The 24371-nt window shown below is 41.5% G+C and overlaps 3 protein-coding genes across 3 annotated transcripts; 2 read left to right on the plus strand and 1 right to left on the minus strand.

Moving 5' to 3' along the window:
• Nucleotides 1-4094: 4094 nt before the first annotated feature.
• tmem86a (transmembrane protein 86A) lies at nt 4095-10805 on the minus strand. The gene is made up of 3 exons (XM_070908105.1): nt 10785-10805; nt 5306-5570; nt 4095-4522 (listed from the first exon to the last, which is right to left on the minus strand). The coding sequence occupies exons 1-3, from the start codon at nt 10803-10805 to the stop codon at nt 4095-4097; spliced, it is 714 nt and encodes a 237-aa protein (XP_070764206.1).
• Nucleotides 10806-13852: 3047 nt separating this feature from the next.
• spty2d1 (SPT2 chromatin protein domain containing 1) lies at nt 13853-18257 on the plus strand. Its single transcript, XM_070907804.1, has 6 exons — nt 13853-13944; nt 14306-14420; nt 14541-16187; nt 17122-17281; nt 17390-17467; nt 17587-18257. The coding sequence occupies exons 1-6, from the start codon at nt 13882-13884 to the stop codon at nt 17678-17680; spliced, it is 2157 nt and encodes a 718-aa protein (XP_070763905.1). The 5' UTR covers nt 13853-13881; the 3' UTR covers nt 17681-18257.
• A 383-nt stretch (nt 18258-18640) lies between these two features.
• uevld (UEV and lactate/malate dehyrogenase domains) lies at nt 18641-23256 on the plus strand. Its single transcript, XM_070907674.1, has 12 exons — nt 18641-18767; nt 19564-19648; nt 19738-19803; nt 19910-20073; nt 20176-20317; nt 20403-20497; nt 20615-20720; nt 21079-21249; nt 21353-21517; nt 21754-21838; nt 22041-22164; nt 22479-23256. Exons 1-12 carry the CDS (start codon nt 18726-18728, stop codon nt 22641-22643), a joined length of 1410 nt encoding a protein of 469 aa, XP_070763775.1. The 5' UTR covers nt 18641-18725; the 3' UTR covers nt 22644-23256.
• Nucleotides 23257-24371: the final 1115 nt, after the last annotated feature.

Consider the following 24371-nt stretch of genomic DNA (forward strand, 5'->3'; position numbering starts at 1 on the left):
ATTACTCACAGCGCAGGCCGAACCCAACTGGCCTCCCACAGCTCTCTCAGGTCCCTTTTGTCTGCACACACAAAGCTCAGAACAACAGGGCTGTTGACAGGCTGAGGTAAAGTGATGCGCCTGCTGGCCTGCCATCTGTGGGGGGACAGGATAGCAGCTAACGGGCAGGATGGAAACAGAGTCTTCCCCTGTGTGTCATATTTCACCTCCTCACCTAATTCCAGCTACAGTATCGCTCAACAATAACCTCCTTCCTAAGTGGAAGGCCAAATGCACTTCTGCACCAACGAGGGGGACCTCTGTCTCCTCCAAAAACAAAAGGTTGTTGGATACATGAGAGGGCTCTAATGCTAACAAGTTCCACTCAATGAAATGACTTCATTATACTTTCAGCTTCGGTTATCTGTGCCCAAGTCAAATAAAAATAGCAACGGTGGAGGAGAAACAGAGTGAATATTTCCAACTAAATCCTCCAGATAGGCAGATAGTTATAACAATAACTGCCAACTTACTGATGCAATAGTTTATTTCTTGCTGTACAGGCTACCACTCATCTTATCACTCTCACAAAAGCAACTTCACTTTCCAAAGTCATGGAGATTTCACAAAGTGTGGGTTGGCCAACAAAAATTATCTTTGAAATACTTCAAAGTAAAGCCTGCCTTCTGGCATGTAGCCATTAGGATTGTAAGAAGATTTATGTGGCAGAAGACAAAGAAAGTAGTGCTTACATAAATTGCCCACGTAGTAAGGATGAGTAAGACGGCTTGACTCAATCTCATCATCCCCTCGTGGTTTTACTTTGGACTGCATACTACAGTCAATCATGTTAACCAGCATCTCTCCTTGTGCTCCACTAAACCCTGATTTAAGACAGCATAAGCAGACGAATGCATGTCTGCTAGCAAGCCTCTGTGGATGTCTTTCAGCACAAAGGCTTATATTAATTGTTGACAGAACATGTTCTGCCGGTGCGGTGGATGAGATGAGAAGTGGGAGAGTGCTGCAGAATAGGATTTTGCAGCGATGCTGGGAGGAAAAAAATAAAAAACACGGGACAGAGGACTGGTCACAGAGTGGTCACACAGACGGACTGATGAAACACGTCTGACTGACAAAGCAGAAATATTGTGCTGACAGGCCAAAAGGAGATTGAGGAACTATCTGGCAAAGCAGCGGTCAGGAATAGACGCTTGGGCTTGAGTGTCTTTCCTGGTCAAATAAAGACTGCGTGCTGCTGTTGATGTTGAAAAAACTTTGATGAGTGTCAACACCATGGTCTGCCTGCAGATCTGTCATGGTGGCTGATGTGATGCATAAACACATTTTGATGTGTGTGTGTATTTCTTTTGTGCGTATGTGGGTGTGTTACCAACAGCAACAGGGGTCATTGACCCAGCAGAAGGAACCCATAACATGGGTCTGTTTCTTTTCCATGCCTGTTTGTTGAATATGCAGCACAATATATCATGTTAAAGGTGCACGTGGACTGAACCATTAAACAACAAAACTTGTCCCTTTGCTATATTTTTAAGTGATTAATACTGTCAATTGCTAGTGCACATTTGTAATAAAATTGATTTTCTTTCCAGTATACAAACTGTTAGTGGTATTAATCATGAAGCCGGTGACATACACTTTGGTAAGGGTATAGTCAAGAGGAGGCATGCCCACCAATGGATATAGAGCTGCAACTATCTTGATAATCGATTAATCGTTTCAGTATTTTTTAAGCAAAAATATCAAACACTTGCTGATTCCAGCTTCTTAAATGTACGGATTTGCTGCTTTTCTTTGTCGTTTATGACAATAAATGAAGAGCCTTTGGGTTTTGGACTGTTGGGTTGAGGACGTCACTTTGGACTCTGGGAAATTGTGATGAGCATTTTTCACAATTATTTCACATTGTGTAGACTAATATTATAGATTAACTTGACCATAGATTAATCTATGATGAAAACAATCGTTAGTTGCAGCCCTAAATGGATATGCTTACTATTAAGGCCAAATTAAGTCTAAAGAATAGATATACCCCAGTTTGAATATACTGTACCCAATCAAATACTACCTTGAATTCATCCTTAACTGATAACACGTTCAGGGGCTGCTAGAAAACACACAAAGAGGTGAAGGGTATGAAGACAGCTTAAGAATCTTGTGAGAATACATTAACGATGTCCAGTAGTGTGTCTACTCCACATAAACTATGATGGTTCACAGCATTTATGGCCTTGAGTTGGTTCTGACTTGTCACAGGTACACACAGACGTTCAATACACAGACTCTCACACACTCAAAACATGCATATACGTAGACATATGAAGAGAGATTTACAGTACACTTCTTCAGTATCCAGTAAGACACGCCATCCTAGCAGGAACAATTTGCAGAGGGTGAAACAAATGAAAGGTGAGAGGGAGAAATGTGTGATAGATGAAAGACAAAATATCAGCCAACCTGTCTGGGATTAGCTGCGGTAGATTTTGCAGGATTAAAGCTGATGAAGTGTCCTGTGAGAGGGAATTATTGGGAATAATGGGATAACTGTTCCCTCACATGACAAGCCAGTTCCCTCATCTCCCTTTCTCTTTTTTTTTTTCAGTCAGGCTGCCCCGTGGCAATGTGTATGCTTATGTGCATGTTTGTGTGTGTGTCGCTATGAGTGAGTGAATGCCTTCTGAGGCCCAGATACACTCACGGAGGCTTGATAAACAAAAAAGATTCCAGCCAGTAACATAGCCCTTTCTTTTCAGTCTTCATGACATGGTCCCAGGCCAATGACAGCATGGGTCGGCTGATCTAGTCCAGCAATAAGAACCCCATGGACTTTTCCTAATAACTAAACCAGCAGGGGTTGAAGGTGTCAGGTGCGTGTGCACGTCAACATTTGCACTTAAATTTCTGAAAAAACTGGCAGGCAGAACACTGGAGAATGCCTGAGAGACTTAACACCAAAAGGAGAAGCAGGTGCACTGTACAGCACGTCACAATGTGTACAGTGGTCTGCTGTGACTACAGTGTTTACTGTGTTCTCTTCGTGACAGCAGGACAGTGTCAATAACATCTCAGCAGGAAGAATTAAGCTTCCACAAACAACCTCCAACTCTCCTAACACAAGTGTTCTGTCTCTAAAACTACAATACACAGTGGTTGTTGCAGTCACGCAACTTTCCCTCCTTGCCTTTCCACCTCACTGCCTTATTTTTTGTTCCCGTCTTTGTCATTCTTACATCTAGTTATTCAAGGACATCCTTATTCATTCATCCGTAGAGACTGGGTGTGGATTTCTTGAGGATGTTAAATAGCGGAGTGAACAAAGGCAGTGTGGTTGTTGTAAATGAAATGGAAGGGACTGCAGATAATAAAAACAGGTCTGGATATGCTCCTGACTTTAAGAATAGCACCCTTAATCCAGGGGAACACAGAGCAACAGAGAGTGACAAGCCAAACATGGGCAGTAAAAAAAAACAAAAAAAACAACATCTCAATTTTAACAAGGTCTCAGGTAACAAAACTAAGATGACACAAATAAGATGTTAAATTGTATTATTGGACCATAGAAAGTAGGTGTGTGTGGTGGGAGTCAGTGTGGTGACTGTGTGTGATGGAACTGTGTGGAAAGCGAGGTAAGAGTGTTAATCAAACACACATAAATGCACACACACATATACAATCACTCTCCCACGCACACTCCTTGAAGGTCCCCAGTGACATGCTCCCCTTAAATTAAAACATAACAGTTAAAAGTAAAGTAATACTCTCTATATATAGCTGGTTAATATTACTACACTTGAGAGACAGCCATTCTAGGATTGGAGGAGGAGGCAGGTAAGACTGTCATCAGGAGAGGCTGAGGATAATACTACCGCATCTTCGTGGTAAGAAGACAGGTGTGTGACTACCGTACTAGTGGGGTAGTAGAGTGATAGCCATGTGAAGACTGTAGTGGACCAGTTGTCATGGTAACAGCAGTGTGGGAGCACCACACTGAGATGAGGACTGAGGGTTTGGGGATCTGGCAGTGAGATGTGTCCATGATCACTCAGGGCCGGAGGGGGGGCGGCTGCCACCTTCGCTGCGGACAAAGCGGTACCTCATGTTCTCTTCCTGGCCACCTCCACATCCTGGCACTCAACGGCCGACAGCGCTATCAGCATCTGGGCCGCGTAATAGGTGGCCATGATGATGGCACGTGAATGCGGCACAGGGAAGCAGAACTTGTTGACGGCAATGGTGAGGTCGGACACCATGAAGAGCACTGCGCCCAGGCAGGCGGACAGCTTGGTCCAGGTCCACAGGTCGTTGGCCAGCTGCAGGCCTGCGACGGCCCTCCAGCCCATGAAGCCAATCAGGCCAATGTAGACGGCCACCAGGTAGGTGAAGGGGCCAGACAGATAGGGATACAGCAGCATGTAGCTCAGAGAGGACACAGCAGTGATCATCAGGCCAGCGGACACATTAAGGGGCTTCATCCCAAAGGCAGACGAGTAGAGGATGTGGGTGATGGCAAACATCAGAAGGCCTGTAGGACATTATATATATGATTTTAATCTAAATAAATCCTATAAGATGGCATCCAATCTGTTTATCCAATGTAAGTAAAGCCTCATGTTAAAACTTGAAGTATGAAACCTGATGAGGTGATAAGCAGCTCATCTAATTCACAAGAAATGAAAGGATCATTTAGGTTTAATTACAACCTGCCTCTTATATTTGTAGTTTTGGCCAGTGTCTCTTTTGGTTGTGATAACTTTGTACTCACCAAAGTCTGATAACTGGGAACACTGTGACTTTGCAAACAAGTGTGGCAGTCAAACACCTTGTAAACAAGCCAACAGTTCTGTCAGATTAGCTACCACTTTATTTAAAGTTCAAACGGAAAATGAGAGCTCCTAAAAACTCAAAAAAATGGAAAATTTGTGTTAACTACAGTAAGTACGGTAGGTCAAAGTTTAACCAGGAGTTATGTCTGTAAACGTTGACGGATGAACAAATCTGCTGTTTGCCTTCATTTTGTCTTCCAAGTATATTTGGCTAACCTGTTTTTTTTTTGGTTTTTTGTAACCTGCATGATTGCCTGACTACTCATGTTTTTGGCCCTGTTGAACTTCTCTTTAGTGATGTCACCACCTTCCCAGATACAATTATGCTATTATCAATAGCAATGATGACAAAAACTACAAAAATAAGACCCAAGTTGAAATAAACTGCATCCTTTAAGACGTCAAATCCATATGAAAAAAAACAGTCCTATAGATGAGACAATCGTAATAAAGCGACTCAGTGTGTAAGGGTTTCTCCTCACCGTGGACAAAGTAGCCCTGCTCCTGCCAGATGAGAAAGGCATCTCCCAGAGCAGAAAAGATGAGGCCAGCCAAGATCTTGCGGGCACTGGAGTGAGCACCTAGGAAGCTGAAGCCATGTGCCAGTAAAAACACCCACAGGCAGAAGATGGGCAGACACTTGATCAGTGCGCTGAACCAGGACGGGCTTGAGGTGGGTAGCCACAGAACAAAGTATACACAGGTTGCCTTGAAGAATGGCACCAGCTTGGGGCCTTCACTCTTGACCTGAAAGCAGATTAAATATTTAACTTATCAATTGAGTCATAGCTGGTTGAAATGACATGAGGTCATTCTATTGACATTGTCAGAACAATGTGACACTTTTGTCTCTCTGCCTCACTTTGAAGCAAATACTTCAAAACAGTTAGCACTTTGTGTGTTTGAGGTACAGCATCTGACATCTTTAAATAAAAGAGGAAACGTAAGCAGCAAACTTTAATGACTTCTCCTTATTTGAGAGAGTGATTAGGACTGGAACAGTCTTTAGGCTTGCATTGTGTGGTCACTACTTTACATCACTGTGTCAGACGTGCACGTGTTTTGTGGCTGAAATGAAACTCTGCAGAAACAGTAGAAGGGGAAGTGCATAAAGCTTCCACACTGTCCATTTGACTCCCTGTAACCTATTCTTTTTTTCTTTTTAGACTCTCTCTCCATCTTGTTTTTGTTTCTCCTCACCTCCTCACCTCCTCAGCTTCACCTTCTTCTCTGTATCTCAGGTTCTTGGGAACTGTGTAGTATTGTCAAGTCTCAATTGCTTTCTTCCAACTGTGTTACCAGTCATATTTCTTTCTGTCCAAATAGATGGGGCCCAACCGGGTGACAGAAATACAAAAAACAGGGTTAGAAAGAGGTTTCACAGCACCTCTGGAACGACCACCCACCTGTGGTTCTAAGGTTGAGTTGGGAGGGAGAGGAGTGAGTGAGAATTCACTAGAGCTGAGATCATGGGAGGAGAGATGAGGAGGATACAAGACAGGGAGGGGAGGACAAAGAAGGGTGTCATAGTGCAACAGGGAAAGGGTTGAAAAGACTGGGATGCTGTCTGATGTCCCAAAAGACTATTTTCCAGTGGCCATTTTGCATCCCCCTCCAAAAACACTCAGTGGTTAAGTAAAATGACGCAAGCAAAAGCAATTCTCCAATTGCAATTTTCACAAAAGACTAAGTAAGTAGGGCAAAAGAAAGGAAGCAAGAGGACGCGTGGGGAAGTGAAGCTTTAGTGGAGGGGGACAGTGAGCGTGGTGGGGTTACTGGTATTCAGATGACAGCTGGATTTAGGAGTGGAGAAGTGAGAAGGGGGGAGAGGTGAGAAGGAGAGAGAAAATGAGAGGTCACTCTAGTTCACGTGGTTTATGCTCTTGGAGGAGGGAAGGAAGCGGAGGACCCTGATTGCACAACTGCTCAATAAAATAGAGGGGCCAAATTACCATACAGGATCAGATGCAATGAGTGAGCTCAAGCCTGCCCTGGTGTAGCTGATATGATGTTCACACATGGTCTGTTCACTATGTTCAGACAAAAAAACCCCAAAAAGGCTTGCTGTTGCCTACTGTGATTTAAACTTTAAGATCACACAAAACTTTGGGGGAAAAAAATGTTAAATTCTAACAGGTTTACAAGAGCCCGAGTCTGATCCGACAAGACTGAAATGAGTATCAAAATAAGCTGATATAACTACTCTATGCTATGACTTTTACAAACAAAAAATCTTTTGCTTTCTGCTTACATAGCCATTTAAGATATCATCAGTCTCTTCCAGGTGCAGGTAGCATGAGAGGAACTTTTCCATCGAGGCAAAACTAAAGCAACGTGTATAATGTGAAATAATGCACTCCTCTTCTCTCCATTATGTACTTTGCCTGACCTTCATAAAACAAATGGAGACATAAATAAAGACTAGGCTAGTCTTGTGACAAAAATGTGTGTGTGTCTGTGTGTGAGTGTATGGTGAATCTATCTATCCCATTAAGGCCAAACGGGTGCCAAGCAAAGGAAACAACACTGGCAGCACTCCCAGACTAGCCAATAACATAACTCTATTTATCAGGCCACTGGTGGCTACTTAAGCTCAGGACACAAGAAAATATTTCTGTTGTGCTTCAAGGATGGCTCATCATTGCACAGATAGGGCCTGTATATTATTTCATAAAGTGCAGTAAAAGAATACTTTGCCTGAGATATGCAGACCGAGGCCCAATGATATTTAGGCTCAATGATCAAAGAACATAAAGAGTTTGATTGTTATCTATGGCAAAACCCCCCTAAAAAGATATGTAGATCGCCGGAGTCTCGTAAGGGATTTGGAGGGTGAATACAGATTCCAGAGAGGAAGGTGGGAGGAAATCAGAGATTCCCATAACCCTTGGTCCTTTTCATGTCGAGTTTAAGCCATACTTTGCAGTTTCCCTTTCATTGTTGTTCATGTAAACTGTATCAACACAATGAGAAAAAGGGCCGCAAGTAGGAGAGAGACAAGACTAAACAGCACTGACTACAAGTAAACACCAAAAGCTTCAGTACTCTTTCAAATCTTCCAAGACAGATTTGAAAGGCCATGTTCCTCATTTAGTTTAATGTTCAATATAAATAACTTATCTTATCTGCTGTGATATCTGCTGTAATTGTTCTTCTCTAATACACGGCTGCCTATCCTGTTAAGCTAAAAAGAGATTGCATCAAATTATTACACCAAGAAGGCCTAATTGCCAGGTGGAATTCATAAATTGGCCTAGAGTGGATGTGAATGGTTTCATTTCTCTTAGGCTCAGCATAATTCTCCCGTTCAGTGTCTTGTACCTGATTGAGATTGTCAAAATGAAATTAAGGCTGTTTGCAAAAGTGCTGTGGCACATACAGCTGACATGTGCTTCTGTCCCTTGTTAAAGAATAATATAGTTAATGATTGACTGTACTTGCATGGTCACTAACAAGCAATAGGCTTTTTTTGTTAAACGAACAATAGGATAGAATGACTACCTCTTTCCAAAGTGGCCTGGTATCCAAAACAACAGCAACAATGTTACCAAACAAAAAAAACTCCTACTAGTTCATTCCTGTTCTTTCAAACTACAGAGATGCAGTGCTTCTTCAGCTGCGTTAAACTACAAATCAATGTACTTCTCAAGCTAGCAAATGATGCAGAATCGCTTGAAAAATGCTAACTATCTTGCGTTATTGGGAGGAAAAAAACTACAAAATGATGTATATCCTTAAATATTTACTAATTTGTAACTGGCCAAACTATCAGCAACTTATTTGAGCCCGAACTTGTTTTGTAGCTGCAGTCCGAGAAGGAACAAGCAGCTATTAGACGATCATGCTTCTGCACCAACAATGAACCAACAAAAGCACTGTATTGAAGCACTGAATAACGTCCAGCCAGGATGAACATCTATTCAACCATTCTGGGTCATACGCTAGCCGGGTGTCAGAAACATGATACGCGTAAACATAAAAAAGATCTGTAACTCTTGTGTACTCAATTTGGCTGCGGGGAACTGTAACACAAGTACGGTCCTGGCAGGCACAGCTGGCATGTGAGTCATATGACGATTTTATTTCTAAGTAGCATCACACAACACTGTTTCCTTCCCTCTTACAGCTGCTTTAACTCCAAGGATAACTTGAGGTCAGTTGTAGTACAGCACCGTACAGCACTAAACTTGATCTCAGTTGAACCATGCACCTGTGTAACATAACCTTTTTGCTGCATGATATAAATCATTACGTTTTAGAAGTAAGTGAGTAATACTGAGTGCAGTAAAACCATTTGGGCACAAGGGATAATAGTCAGACGCCTCCACAATTGTATTGATAAAGCCAAAAAGCAAAGTGAAGTACTGTATCACTGGGCTACAACAGGCACCTGCCGGCAAGTGCAAAGTCCACATTAGTTAAGGAAACTATGTGCTGGTCTGAGACTGTATATGCTCAACATCATCTGTAAAGGACAAAAGTTGATAAAGTCCCTTAGGAGCACAACAGTCTGTACACCAGATGGCATGGAGTGTAGCAGTGTTTAAAATCTGGTTTAGAGTCAAAAATAAAACAAAAGCCTAAACATAGCTACACTTTAGGCAGATGTAAAAATAGAGTTAAAGCAGCCTCTAATGGGGTAATGATCCCATCACAATATATTTTACCCCTAAGCAGGAATTGAGGGTGAACCCGCATAATCCAAACCCACTGATATTTGCCATTGTTTCAGGTTAAAGTATTACAAAGTACCTTGTACCTTAAATGTAAATCTAAGTAACAGATCATACACTACTCTGAGACAACTGTATACAAAAATAAGACAAAGTATAAGGGAAACGATGATGATTAATTGACTTTGCAGCGGTCAATGTGATGTTTCATGATGATCAGAAAGTCCAACCGCGTTTTATATCAGCACATGCCTCTACATTCCCTTTCACTGAAATACTGGGACCAAGGTCTCATAGAAGTTAAGCAACCCCAGGACCTGCACAGCATCGTCATCACTAAGGCAACCAGTTTGTATGGCAAGCATTCCTCCACACAGGCTCCTCTCACAGCAACCCCCAGGCTCCACATCAGGGTTTGCTACAGGCCAAGTTACACCACACCATCCTTCATGGCCCCTGCAAATGGGGTAGGCTAACATTTCATAGCTCTGTCAAAGTAAGAGGATGCTTGGGCCGGTTAAATTATTCATGTGGCTGACACATTTTTTGTCAAAATGACCATTTACATGCAGTGGCATTTTGGTCATTTATGTGGTTAGGCTAAACAATAGAGTCTATGTAAAGCCCAGATACAGCAAAGGGAGATGAAAAGAAAGAAAGCCACAGCAGAGCACTGCTCGGCGCATGCGTTGCTGGAGGGTACAGGAAAGGAAAAAAAGACAACAAAAAAAAGGTCGTCACATGACAGGCTTTCTTTTTGTCAGGGGCTGCCTTTGGAAATTTGTGGAAACGTCCTTCTCTACGTGGAATATCGAGAAGGGAAAAAAACGCGAACAGTCGCTGCTAAAACGTGCCAAAATGTAGAGGAAGCGGCTACACTGAAAGTTCCTGCTGTGAGTCTCCAACACATACAGATATACTTAAAGAAATAACGAGGCGATAAGACGTTGACAACAACGTGGGTGTCCACTGGCACCTGGCTGAACATTTTCAACTTAAAAAAACAGTCTTCTTTTTTTTTTACTGCTAATCAAACTCCTCAAGTGCACGCGCTGGCCTTCGAAGACAAACTTTGACAGGCTATGCCATGAATAATAACGCAAATAACATATTAAACGCCGAATTAGTAACTCGAGACAGTCGATAATGGACATACAATGACAGAAACATTAATAAGGATGGATAATTTCATCTTCGGAAGTATTGTTATCACGTAGCTAAACTAGCTACCAGTGATTCCTCTTTAATGTGTGAGACACATCCACGCTGGTTTGAAGCTGATACTCACTACTGTTACCGGAGAAACCATTTCTCCCTCGGCGGAGTCCGTGTCGGTAAAAAAAAAAAAGGTATATAATGCAAAAATTCGGTTTGGGTCCTCCTGTTTATGTTGTACTGTATGAGGGATGCCGATTGTTTTTGTCCTCGCTCCGGTGGGCGGTCCGACGTCCAGTAGGAGGTGAGAGGGCAGCCGTAACGTGGGCAGGGCTTTCTCATTGACCAATAGGTGCAGAGAGTGGTCGTGACGGAGGCGGGCCAAGACGTCAGGGACGCCCGGATAGGAGGAGTCCGTCTGCTGTTTACATATCGGAGCAGATGGCCTTTATTTACATTTTACAGAAAGGGAGCTGTTGGTATCATTTATTTCGAGCTTATTGTTGATTGCGCACCGACACTCTTAGTGAATGGGTCAGATTAGGCATTGAAAATCAATATACAAGCCTGACAAATGTTGCTTTATTAGAATACATTGATTGGAAGCTAGTGTAGATCTTCTGTCAGATTTTGATCCAGAACCATTTTTTTTGGATATCTGAGCTCTCCACTCAGCTTGTCTCAGATGAGGTGTTACCAAACGTTTTCCACAAAAATATCATGATAGCCACATAAATATTATAAGAACGGTGCTATTATTAGTGGTATTAAAAAATACGAGTTTACACTGCCTAAGATAGTCCTGTGGTTCAGCATTGCATACAATTTTGCTTTGAAATTCGCATTCATCACTGGTTTTCCTTTCTCTCCCTTTTCTCTCAATTTTCTTTCTTTCTTTTTTATGTTGCTACTATATTTTTAAAGAATAAATCACTAGGCTGGTTGAATTTACATTTTTGTTGTAGCTGTATGTTTGATGTGTCTTGACTTTTTAATAAAACTTTTCTCAAACTTACACCATGAGTTATTAACCAGACATAATATAAGATGGAATACAATTAATCACTTAGGACACCAAAGAGAAGAGGTCGGGAGCTGTACAGCTAACATACTGACTGACATTATACAAAAACAACATACTTCATAAAACTAATACTTGAGCATTTTTGTCTCTGTGGCTCACAAATTGCAGGAATGGACCCATGTGTCGGAGCCACTGCCTTGAATTGTAGGAAAAACAATCAAATACTGTACCAAGTAAAATTTGGGGGTACTTTGGGTTACTTTGGGGTAGAATTTTCAGTTTTTATTTCTCTTGATTTATTTAAAAATATAAAACTACATCTTATGAAATATGATGCTATAATATTTATACCCAAACAGGACATAAAGTATATATTACTAGCTACATTAAAATGCTCTATTGTGTGGGTACTATAATAATGTAATATAATGTATATATTGATATAACTCCCTGAAAAGGACATTGTGCTATCATTTTGCTGATGGTGCTTCTGCTCCTTTGCTCAAGTATAATTTTGGATGCAGAATCTTTACTTGTAATTGAGTACTGTTACATTATGGTATTGCTACTTTTACTTCAATAAAAGATCTACAGTAAATTCTTGCACCACTGGAAACTATGTAGTTGTAACAGTTCTGGTATGGCTATTTTGTTAATTACCTCTGACCAATATAAAAACAAGCAAAATGTTGATTTGATGAGGAAGAAATGGCAAGAGTTACCAAATGAAATAGCTTTGGTGACACCTCACGGTACATTTCTAGAGTATTCTACATAAGTGCAATATCCACAATGGTAGCGACATCATGTGGCCTACAAATGTCAAAAATCTTTTTGGACGCACATTGCGTAAAGGAACCACAGGGCGAAAGGCGGAAGTGCCAGTCACACATAAAACCTGAGCATCTTTGCTGAAATACATTTTATTAACGGAACGGGTTAAAGTGAAACTACAGTGAACAAATGTGAAGTCACAAAATGCCCTTAGCTTTAGGACTTATCTGTCAGACATATACATTAATTGATGAGCACCCTTCTGGCTCATTATTTTTAATCTCTTGTTAAATATTTGGCCTATATTTAAATTAACAAAAATGTGCTAAATAGTACTCTTTTAAATATGTTTATTGTTAACAAATCTGTTTCAGATTTTTGTGTGTTTGTCGTGTGTCAAATGAATCGTCATAATTTCACATGCTAAACATTTTTACTGAAGCAGATACAATTAATTTTCACTGATGTTAAGTTTTACAGTCAAACACCACTTCGCAGAACCGTTCCTATACTTTATTATACTGTCATCTATCAAGATAGATAACCCCTTCTCTAGCCATGAATTTACTTAAGTTAAAAGGGCAAGTCGAGTGTCACATCTTAGTACAATACTAGGTTAGTTCAATTTTAGGAAACCGTCCTCATCTCGAACATGCCCAAAAATATGTAAAATGTAAGTATTAAACCACCACTTTAGCCAGTTAATTAAAGTATTGTATCGTTTATGCCAATATCCTCGTTTCAACACCGACATCAACACCCCCTCACTTATCAGACATTAAACGAGTACAGGCATTTTTCTAATAACATGGTAACCGGGTAGGCTATTTGTATTGTTCTGCTGAGCAACATCTTATCAACCATAGACTGTACCCAAAGGCGAACCCAGTGTCTCGAATTTTATATATTTACTGACTCTTTGTAATCTCGCAAAGACGGAAGTACGCATAAGTGAGTCCTCTCACTTCCTTAGAGTACTCTCTGGTCCTTTTAATTTTTCTGTCTTTCTCGCCGTCTGTCTCTACCAACACCCGGCGTCTGTTATGGCTGAGTTTGAAGTGCTTTTCTTTCCGTAGGCTTTAATCTTACGGATATTTTGATGGATTTCGGCCTTAATTTTGTATGTTATATCCGTACGAAAGGGCAAATTCGTCTTTCAAGCTTCTTGGTCGCTAACGTCAGCTAACTTCGCTAGCGTGTGCTAACTTAAGCTGATGAAGTAACGTTGGCGTTAACTGTTTAATATACAGTTTTTCTTCCCATGGACTGTGTTTGATAAAGTATTTACCTTACAGCTATTCAAGTGTCGTTTGGTAAATCCAGAGCTAACTTAACTGGTTTGTAAGCTAAACGCTAACATTAACTGTAGCACATCGAGCTGAGTCTTGCTCGATTCGCCTCAAACAGCCAGCTTGTATCACCTGCTGCCAAAATGATGGATTTTGATAACATATTGGACATCGCCTCGCAAAACCAGGGACTGAGCAGTGTACAGGTAAGTTAAAGGCTGTCACTTGAAATCAATTTACTCAGGCCACAGAGTAAAATGGGGATTTGTGGCCAGCAAAGTTGAGCACACAAATGCCAGCTCATCTATCAGGATCTGATTATGTAGCTAGCTGCTAACGTCCACCCTCGTCACCCTGCATGCAAGGCAGACGTTGACAGAAACCTGTGTGCCTGTCACGTTTTTAAAGATTACCAATCAATGATGATCTTTAGAGCAACTTGTCCGTTAAATAATATCTTTTCTCCCTACAACTAAGACATCTGAGCACAATTGTAAAGAGAGCTGTGCAATCACTCCATATTCGGTAAGTTGTAGTTTTTCATGTATTATTTGTTTCTCTGAGCAGAAGAGATACAGTTTACAAGCTGCACCACCCAAAAAGGACCCGAGGTCGAAAGGTGTAAATCCTGCTGCTGTGCAGGCACTTCTGAAGAAGCAACACCATGACACCAAAAAGAAAGGTAACATTGACAAAATTACGTTAAGCTACCGTTGGATAACTTGGATTTGATAGTCGTGTACATACTGTATAGAAAGCATTCGTCATTGATCATTTTAATATGTATGTATTTGTATTCCAGAAAATCAAATTAAGAAAGAGAAGGAGGAACTATTAGCCAAGAGGGTTGAGTTAAAGTCGGACCGCAAAGCACGAGCCATGGCCTCCAGAACTAAGGACAATTTCAGGGGCTACAATGGCATCCCGGTGGTAGATGTTCCTAAGAAGAGGAGATCAAAACTAGATATGCAGGAAGAAAGATCCATTGATGAGGAAAGATTTAGGAATAACTCAATTGACCCAGAGGATGATGAGGATAATTATGAGTATGAACAGACAGATTCAGAGCCTGACCAGGAGCCAGAGCTGCTGAGACCAGGGAAAACAACAGGGGTTAGTGGGAGGAGTATCAGCAGCAGCAGCAGCAGCAGCAGCAAACCCTCCTCTAAAAGACCCAGTGGGCCACCCAAGCCCGCTCCACCTCCCATGAACTTTGCAGATTTACTCAAATTGGCAGAGAAGAAGCAGTTTGAGCCAGTTGACCTAAAACCCAAGGCAGTGAGAAAGGAAGAAAGACTCCGCACAGCTGAGGAGATAAGGGAACAGGAGATGGAGCGCAAGGCTATGAGACTGGACAAAGACCGAGACTCAAAGTCAGAGAGAGAAAGAGACAGCAAGTCTCAGTCTAGCTCTAGTTCAATAAGAAAAGGCACCTTTGAGAAGGAGCAGAAGAACTGCAAACCACAAAAGAACTCCTTAGAAAAGCCAAGTCTGCCCAGTGGGTCAGGAAAGAAGTCACACCAAATACTGACCAGCGATAGAGGGCACCCTTCTTCCAAGCATACTGTTAGTGACCGAGAAAGAGATAGATCCAAGATGTCTCACAGTGATAGAGACAGATCCAAGACAAGCTTGTCTAGTTCATCTGGTGCCATGAACAGTAAAGCTTCCTCCTCTCAGGTTTCAGCCAAACAAGGGGGGCCCAAGCCCTCATCTAGCCACAAATCCAGCACCTCAAGTGACCTTAGCTTCAAAAGAGAAAGCTCATCATTACTTCAAGGAAGAGCTTCAGGTATTCCTGGGACCAGGCCTTCTGGTACAGCTGCAACAGGCCAAAAATCTCAACATGGGAGCGTCCAACAGGCCAGGCCCAGTCAAGGTAGCTCATTGAAGCAGGGACCTACAGTCGGAGGCCACAAGTCTGGAAAGGGAGAACCACTAAGGACTGGAATTAATTCTGCGGTAAAATCAAGTGGTAATTCAATGATGAGACCTTCATCAGGCGGCCCTCCTAAGGCAGGGAGCCAACCTCAGGCAAAGCCTAGAGGCACATTTCAGGCAAAAGCTGCTGGTGGTGTTCCACAGGCCAGGCCTGGTGGGAGTGGCCTGCAGGGTCACCCTGGACGTGGTGGATCCCGACCTCCAGGGATTGGACCTGGTCAGCCTGGTAGTGGAGGACCAGTACCCGGACGGCCGACTGGCAGCATTGGATCAGGACCTGGTAGACCCAAGTGCACTGTGGTGTCAGAGACCATCTCATCCAAGAATGTTGGTGGACCCAGATCTGGAGCCCCTCCTCGGCCAGTCATGCCACAGAGACCTGGGATGCCACCCAGACCTGGGATGCCACCCAGACCTGGGATGCCACCCAGACCAGGGATGGCACCCAGACCAGGAATGCCACCCAGACCAGGAATGCCTCCCAGACCTATGATGAACAGACCACCAGGTAAGAACCACAGAGAGACTAATGGTATAATATTACCAAAGAACTGGATTTGTTAATTGTTTACCTCAAGTACACATTTCAGTTGTTGTAACCTTAAGTTATACAGCACATTTCAAAATTGCAAAGTGCCAATGTTCGTACAGATAAAGCCACTAACATGAATAAAACAGAAATTATTATTTCTGAAACTAAAATAGCATTATTATTATTATTCCAAATCATAGGGAGACAACAAAGACTGACTTAAAAAGTGTATTTCACCAAACGGGTTAAAATCAAAGGCGTGCAGTAGGTGGGGTAAGAGCTGCAGTTCACAGCATGAATAGAGGCCTTTTGACAGAAGTAAGCCCTTCTCTACTTGGGTATTGGGTTCATGCTCTTAGCCAGAGTAACATAAAAGAAAACATATAAATCTAGTGTCTTGCTCAAGCCTGTTGTTGGACACAGCTGATTGTAATGAGAATTTTTGTTGTATGGAAATCACTTGATACTATCAAATCAAATAACCAAATTAATGTGTTTGAAAATAAATAATTCAAACTCAGTGATTGCATTAGTAATGTGTGATATTAATAAGGTAAAGGTAAAGAACATCTCTTTATATATATATATATATATATACACACACACAACAGCTGCTGATGTTTTGCAAACAGCCTGAAACAACACAATCAGTACTACAGTGCAAAGGGTCTGTTTGCCAAACTGAATGAAGTGTGTCAGCAACACTCAGCCTTTGTCGTTATCCATGGGTCATAGAGCAGTGAACTCTCTAATACAGATAAACAAAACATAATTTCAATGTTCATCAACCCCCCAAGCAAGCAAGATCAAATGTCCTCTTCATACAATGTGTTTATTTTCTAGGAAAAAGGGCAAACGCCCATACCCATACAATGCATATTGAGAATGAATTTCTGTATGTGTTATCCAGGTACAATGTTACCACCTATCACCTCTGCATACAAGAGGAAATATGAGGATGAGGAAGATGAGTATGACCCAGAAATGGACGATTTTATTGATGATGGAGGTGACGAGCAAGATCAAATTTCTAGGCACATTAAGGAAATCTTTGGCTATGATCGATCCAGGTACGTGATGTTTCCATATATTCTGGTTGCAAGTAATTTCATTATATTGTAAACCAAATTTTATATTTAAAAACTTTTTTTTAAATGTATTTGCTTTTACCTCCTCAGATACAAGGATGAGAGTGACTATGCCCTTAAATTCATGGAGAGCAGCTGGAGAGATCTGCAGAAAGAGGAGGCCAGGAGGTAAGACAAAAAATTTCTCACCTTTACTCTACATATGTACTTTTTGTCCTGAGAACTGTTGTATTTACCCCCCTTACATAATGTTATTTTTTCTGTATCCCTTTACTTTGCTACTTTAGCCTGAAAATGGCTGTGCAGGAAGATCTGGAGGAGGAGAGAAGAGAGGAAGAGGAGCTGACAAGGCTAAGTGCCAAGAGGAAAAAGAAGAACTGAAGCCCCTTTGCTGCTGAGATGAATTTAAAAAAAACCCTGGTGTCTACTGAAAGATGGGACAGTGGGTCTGCCATCTTTACACAAGTAACTGTGTCCACATTGGCCTCTGTTGCTTTCTCTCTGCTTCTCTCCCTGCAATTGGACAAAAACTGAGTGGAGTGACATGACATTGACTCAAGAGGAAAAGAGAAGAATTTTAGTCAAAGACATTGTGAAAAAGTCAAAGACAAAATATGCACAAATCATTGAGGCATTAGGCCATTAGGATGTGAATTCTCACATTTTTCTTGTTATATTTATTTCCCCCACTGTGTGCAGGGTTTACACTGTCAACAGTCCCAATTTCCCAAAGGAACTGAGTTGCAAAGAGAACTGTAAATATTCAAGAGTGACTTTTTTTTTAAGACTAACAATGACATACAATGTCAAGTGTTGATAATGTGCTATTTTTGACCAGAAGTTGTTGCATATTTTTCCAAGCAAACTTTGATTGTAAAGTCAAATGAATATGCAGAAAACGTCACCACCTGATGTGTTGTGTGTTTCTCTTGAAAGGGATTTGAGATAAATTATTGCATAAAGGGTTTTATTTAATTGTCTAGTTTTATGTCAATGTTTTCTCCAGATTATGCCAATCTTGGTAATATATACAGAATTTAGGTTCTACTACAAATGTCACTCAGAAAATGGTATGAATTTTGGTTGTCAGTGAAAGAAATGAGATATTTTCTTGCCATATTGTGTGGAATGTTATTTAATTTTGTTGAAAGAAACGTCATGACTTGATGTTGTTTGTAACCAGGATGTGTGCAAGAGGACCTATTAGCAGCGTTAAGGTTAGCATCAGGTAAATTGTAGTTATGCGTGCCTTTACTTCCCTCATGGCTTGCCGTACCTGACGTAGCAAATGGGAGGGATCTTTCGCTTCGCTTAGCTAGTCCTGAAAGTTTGCGGAAGTTTTTTTTATTTACAGCTGCGGTTGAAGTCAACCATCAGGAGGATAAAATCAGCAAGGCACGTCTGTTTTGTTGTTGTACACCAATAGATGGACCTCCGTTCCGAGAAAATACAGCGGATCCTCTCCAAGGTTAGTCATTTACTAGATAACCAGTTTTGAAAACCTTTCATTTTTACACTGTCCCGGTATCGGTGCCGGCTAGCATAGCAGGCTAGTCCATGTATGCTGCTGTCAGCCTTCCCGAACTGGCTGAACCAGCTTTGTTACTTGACATGTCCCGGAGAAAAGTAGGTAACACGGAACTATGACACAATGAAAGACGAGAACGAACTTGTACGAAACAAATCCAGCGATGGGAAGTCTCGAATACAAAATCACTGCCCTACGCTGTTTGCCACCACTGTGCTTCATTAACTTGTTGCCAACGCAACTTATATATCCGTTGAAAGCTAACGTTAATTCGTATCCCTTCTGTCAACTTCTCTTTTTAATTGCCGCTCGAGCAAAAAACATGTAATTCTAGTGTTGCTGGTGAGTCCATATATCTGACCGGTGTGCAGGTCAGCTCATTTGAATGTGTGATGGGAAGCAGCATGATGACAATAAAATCCTGAATGATCTACTGAACCCCTTAAGAATTCGGCAGTATATTATTGAGCCTTGATTCATTGATGGATCTTAATTATGATGCTGTGTATACAGCCAAAAATGAATGTCTAAAAGATTATAACTGGATAAAATGGGTGGGCTGAAACTGTAGTGCACCTCCCCTGTTCACAATAGCAAAATAGAAAACTTCACTGTCCTGACTGTAAATAAAAGGTAGTCATGCACATACACAGTATACAGACATGCATATACTGTATACACACACCTTCATCTCAGTAACCACAGATGAGTCTCTCTGTTTACTCTTGGATAATAGTACAAATTCCATGATGTTGCTGTGGATGAGCTGCAGAAAATCCATCGCGTCCACCCTTTGATGAAGCCTCTCACAGGCACATACAGTGAGTTTTTCATGGAAAACACAAGTCATTCATTTTTTGTAGACCTGTACACTGCTACACACATCACATCTGTGTCTTGTCAATTTCAGCATTCAGTGACGGCACCCAAAAAGATCTCCTGAAATTAATTGGTAACATCCCTGTCCAGTATGAAGGTAAGGATGATATCTGACACTAGAGCTGTTCAAAAACTCAGTCTGGGAGAAAGGTTTCAGGTGTGAGGTCATTATTATGTACTGATGGCAGCATCTCTATCTTAAGGCCGCTCCTACAACTTCCCCATTCAGCTGTGGCTGATGGACTCATTCCCCTTCACGCCTCCCATATGCCTCCTGAGACCAACACCAAACATGCATATCAGAGAGGGTAAGCATGTTGACGCTCGAGGACGGATCCACCTGCCGGGGCTGCACTGCTGGGATTATGTAAGGTTCTATACTTTCTGGGTTTTTGAAATTGCACAGAAGATGTTCTGAAGTGTTCTCATCCATTTTGCTCCTGTGTTGTTGTTTTTTGCTCTCTAACAGCCCAAGTCATCTGTGGTGGGTCTTCTGGCTGAGATGACTGCAAAGTTTGAGGAGGATCCTCCACTGTCCTCAAAGACCACAGGAGAAAATAAAGACCCCCATGAGCTTCTGGCTTTTGTCTCTAATCTACAGATCAATGATGGTGCGTCACTTGATATGCAGCTTTGCTGTTGATCAATAATCAGATAATTCCATGCTATTGTTAGCTTAACTCATGTCTATTTCAGGTGGAATCGGACATCATGATCAACCGATCAACAAAATCTCAGTAATAGGGGGAGGAGATTTAGGCATGGCATCAGTGATGAGCATTTTATCCAAGGTAATCACCTTTTTTCATTATATGTCAGGGATTTTAATTGATATTGTATATTTAACCAAATGTCAAATTATCATATTGTAATGCTGACAGTTGTTTGTTCTTTTAATTTGCATCCAGTGTAAAGTGGATAAACTTGTTTTCATCGACGTCGCTGACAGTTCCACCAAGGGCGGCAGTGCAGATCTAGAGATTTTCAGTCTGCCGAGGGTTGACGTATCCAGAGGTATGTCACTTTCTGCCATGTCACACAATAATGTAGAAGTGCCTCTTGGCTGAGTCATCACTGATGTCCGGTTGTTTCAAAGGTAGCAGACTGGCATTGTGCTTGGAGAGGCTGTCCTTGATGGCTCGCCTCTATGACAGCAAGCATTCACTGAATCCCAGGTGCTGTTCTGTAGCTGACCCTGAACTTTGACCTGTCAGAGGGATAACAGAAAACTATTAATTTATCAGGGATTCATCCACAGTTAACACAGTATCTGTGGCTAGAAACAGCAATGCTTTAAGCTTTGGCTATTTCTCTACATGGTTCGCTGGTAGACGTGTGCAGGAGTTAACTACTGATGACTCTCCCTTGTTAGATATGTCAGCCTCTGCGGGCTCCAGGGTCATCGTGGTGACAGCGAATGCGTGGAGCAGCGAGCAGTCGTATGTAAGCGTGGTTCAGACTAATGTGGACTTGTACAGGGGAATCATCCCAAATCTGGCACGTCTCAGCCCCAACGCAGTAATGCTCATCGCTTCGCAACCAGGTTGGTGTTGGAAAAAAAGACGCTCCCTCTAAGGAACGGACCTCTCTGCTCATTAACCTTTTTATATACCGTCAACTCTGTTCTGTTTCTGGTCCAATTCCAGTGGACATCATGACCCATGTTGCCTGGAGACAGAGTGGCCTGCCTCCGACACGGGTGATTGGAGCCGGGTGTAACCTGGACTCAGAGCGACTTAGTCACATTCTGGATATAAACCTGAACACTCACAGACCAGCCTGGGTCATAGGAGAGCTTTCAGACAACAAAGGTGAGCCAGCAAGGATCAATTGGATATGTTTTGTTCTTCCATTCATTAAACAAATCTCCCTCGTTCCCCTCTCACTTTTTGTCTTTTCATTCCTGGTCCTTGTTTGATCATCTGGCTTTTATTTGTTGTTTTGTTTTGCATAACCATCTCCTACATTCTTTCCATTCTCGAGACTTGGAAAGGCCCTTTTGTAAATGACGCACATAATTGAGCTCATCAATATTTTTGTCTTTCAGTTGCTGTGATGAGTAACACTGGGCTGAGCTCCCAGCAGCCGGAGATCGCGACAGGATCCAACTCTACCAAACCGTTGTTAGACAGGTACTGGCATGAATTAGCATGACCTCGAGTGACGGATTTATTTGTAGATGAATCAACTAGATCTGAAATTGTGGACCAAGGTGCTGTTGAAGGAAGTTAGATAATTAGATGGGATTAGAAAATGAAACATTCAAAGTTAAATTTTAAGTTACAGTTTAAGAGCACATATTGTTTTCTGATGCACATTTTGCTGTGCTTGTAGAGCATTTGAGATGATGAAGAATCGAGGCCAGCGGTCATGGTCTGTGGGTCTGTCCATTGCTGACATCGCAAACAGTGTCCTGACGGATAAGATGAAGACCCACTCTGTCTCCACACTGGCTCAGGTAGAACCAACAAGTGTCTCATATCAAAACAATAGCATTATTTTTACTGTCAACCTCGCTGTTATCGTGTGTTGTCTGTTCCGTTGCACTTCATTTATTTATTTATTTCTCTCAAGTGTACGAAGTCAATAGCATCAGTGCTTGACACTGCGGTGAAGTCATGGGGGTGTCATCTAAAACAAAAAAGACCTTTGCCTTGACATATGAATTTTAAGAACTTTTGCTTAAGGGTGTTAAGACAATGACGCCAGTAAAGGAAATTAAATTTGATCATGGCAGATGTTATGTTCAACTGTGTTCTCTGTTTGCTTTAGGGCTGGGGTGGCATAGGTACAGAGGTGTTCCTCAGCCTGCCGTGCATCATGGGATCAAACGGTTCCACGCGCCTGGCTGGAGTGTCACTGGGACAGGAAGAAGACTCCAAACTGAGGGACAGTGTCACCTCCCTTTCTGACCTCATGAGTCAGCTCAGGATATGAAAGATGTGATTGTCTGGGAGCAGCAGCTGCTTACTGGCAGGGCAGTGTTCCAGTTAACACTTAAACTGGAATTTTGTCTTAAATATGTATAATTTAATCATAAGATTTGTTTGTTTGTCTCATAAAAAAGTGCAATTCGGAACAAGTTATATTTTTTGAAAGCCATGAAATTCTATGCAAAAGTATCTAAACAATAGTGATGCTTGTAATTTTGAAGAACTATATTTTTGTCAGTAACAGCTCAAGTTGGATTTGGCCTAGACTACTTTTACCAAAGATGTATGTGATAATGTAATTATTGATATTGTACTAACCCAATCCTTAATTCCTTTGGAGTAAATCAGGGTGTTGGCAGTTCAGAGTATGAAGCATGTATATTCTATGCAGTACAGGGTGCTGGTGTTGAGTCAGTAGACTACCTCTTTGATGAAGGATAGCTTGTATATTTTAATGCCATTTCCATATTTAATGACAATATGAAAAGCTTCTCAAATGCCTTTATATTTAAATGGCCTTTGCTCTTACTTTTGTTTACTTTGCACAACTAGAACCTAGGATATGTACAGTAAGACTACACGATTTTGTGGGTGTGCAATAAATATCTGAAACCAGATCTGGATTGTCTCTGTGGGAAAGAGAAGACAACAGACAACTAAGGTTTATCTCTTTATAAAACTCAAATAAGCAGTTGCATAAATGTACATGAGCTTTGGTCTGAGCCACAGCATCACTGATGTCAACCAGATCCATAAAAGGAGCAGTGATGTACAATTGGTGGTTAGGTCACGTGACCAAAGATACTCCGTCAAGGCAAACAGGCTTGTGTGCCAAGATCCAAGTTCTTAGGTAAGAATCGCAGCAGTGAGACCAAAGTTCATGAACAAACATCTGTTAACATCACTCCCTCCCATGAAAATAGTTTTTAGCAGTAACCTGGAACTCCATTAGAAAACAACTGAATACTTACAGAGAATTGCAAAACCTCTTGGTAATGATAAAGGTCAGTGCAAAAAACAAAACCCATGTTTAGGCATAGCATACAATGTAATATATAACTGAATGAAACAACAATATAAACATGTTTGACTATTAGGTCCTTGTACAGTATATTATGGCTCAACTTCCATTTCTCAATAACTTTTGCTCAGCAATTAAAATAAATTGACACCACAGTCACTGCAATGGCTCTAAAACATGGTTGTGCATATGAAAAAAATTTAGCTTTGATTCATTCGCGGTCCGTGTCGGTACAAAACAGTGTAACACAGGATCTGTCCTTCTTAAGTCTAGCTTACTAGGTCGTTTGACACGTCTAAAGGTGGAAAAGACTGTGTGCACATTCATAAATAGGCAGTGTAGGTAGCATTTATGTCATGGTCAGAACTAGTCTTCCCAAAAGCCTCTTGTCACTGGACATGTGTGCTTAAAGCCAATAACTGTCAATCTGTAACACTTCTGACCACTAGATGGAGCTACTCTTCATAAATATTGTGACATGGATTTTAACTATAACTCAAGTCTGTGCTGACAATATGTTGCATTCATTAAATCCTCCTGCCTTATGCTTCCACCTTTTTTAGGCTTGATACATGCATGTGTATACACATGAAACGGTACATTATTGCTGTGAAATCAAGTGCCAGACAAACACATATAACACTGAAACCATTGAAATTGACAGCAATTTAAAACATAACAGAGCGGGAAAATACCCACAGAGTACTCACT

This window comes from Enoplosus armatus, chromosome 6 (assembly GCF_043641665.1).
Source record: "Enoplosus armatus isolate fEnoArm2 chromosome 6, fEnoArm2.hap1, whole genome shotgun sequence".
In the NCBI taxonomy this organism is placed as follows: domain Eukaryota; kingdom Metazoa; phylum Chordata; class Actinopteri; order Centrarchiformes; family Enoplosidae; genus Enoplosus; species Enoplosus armatus.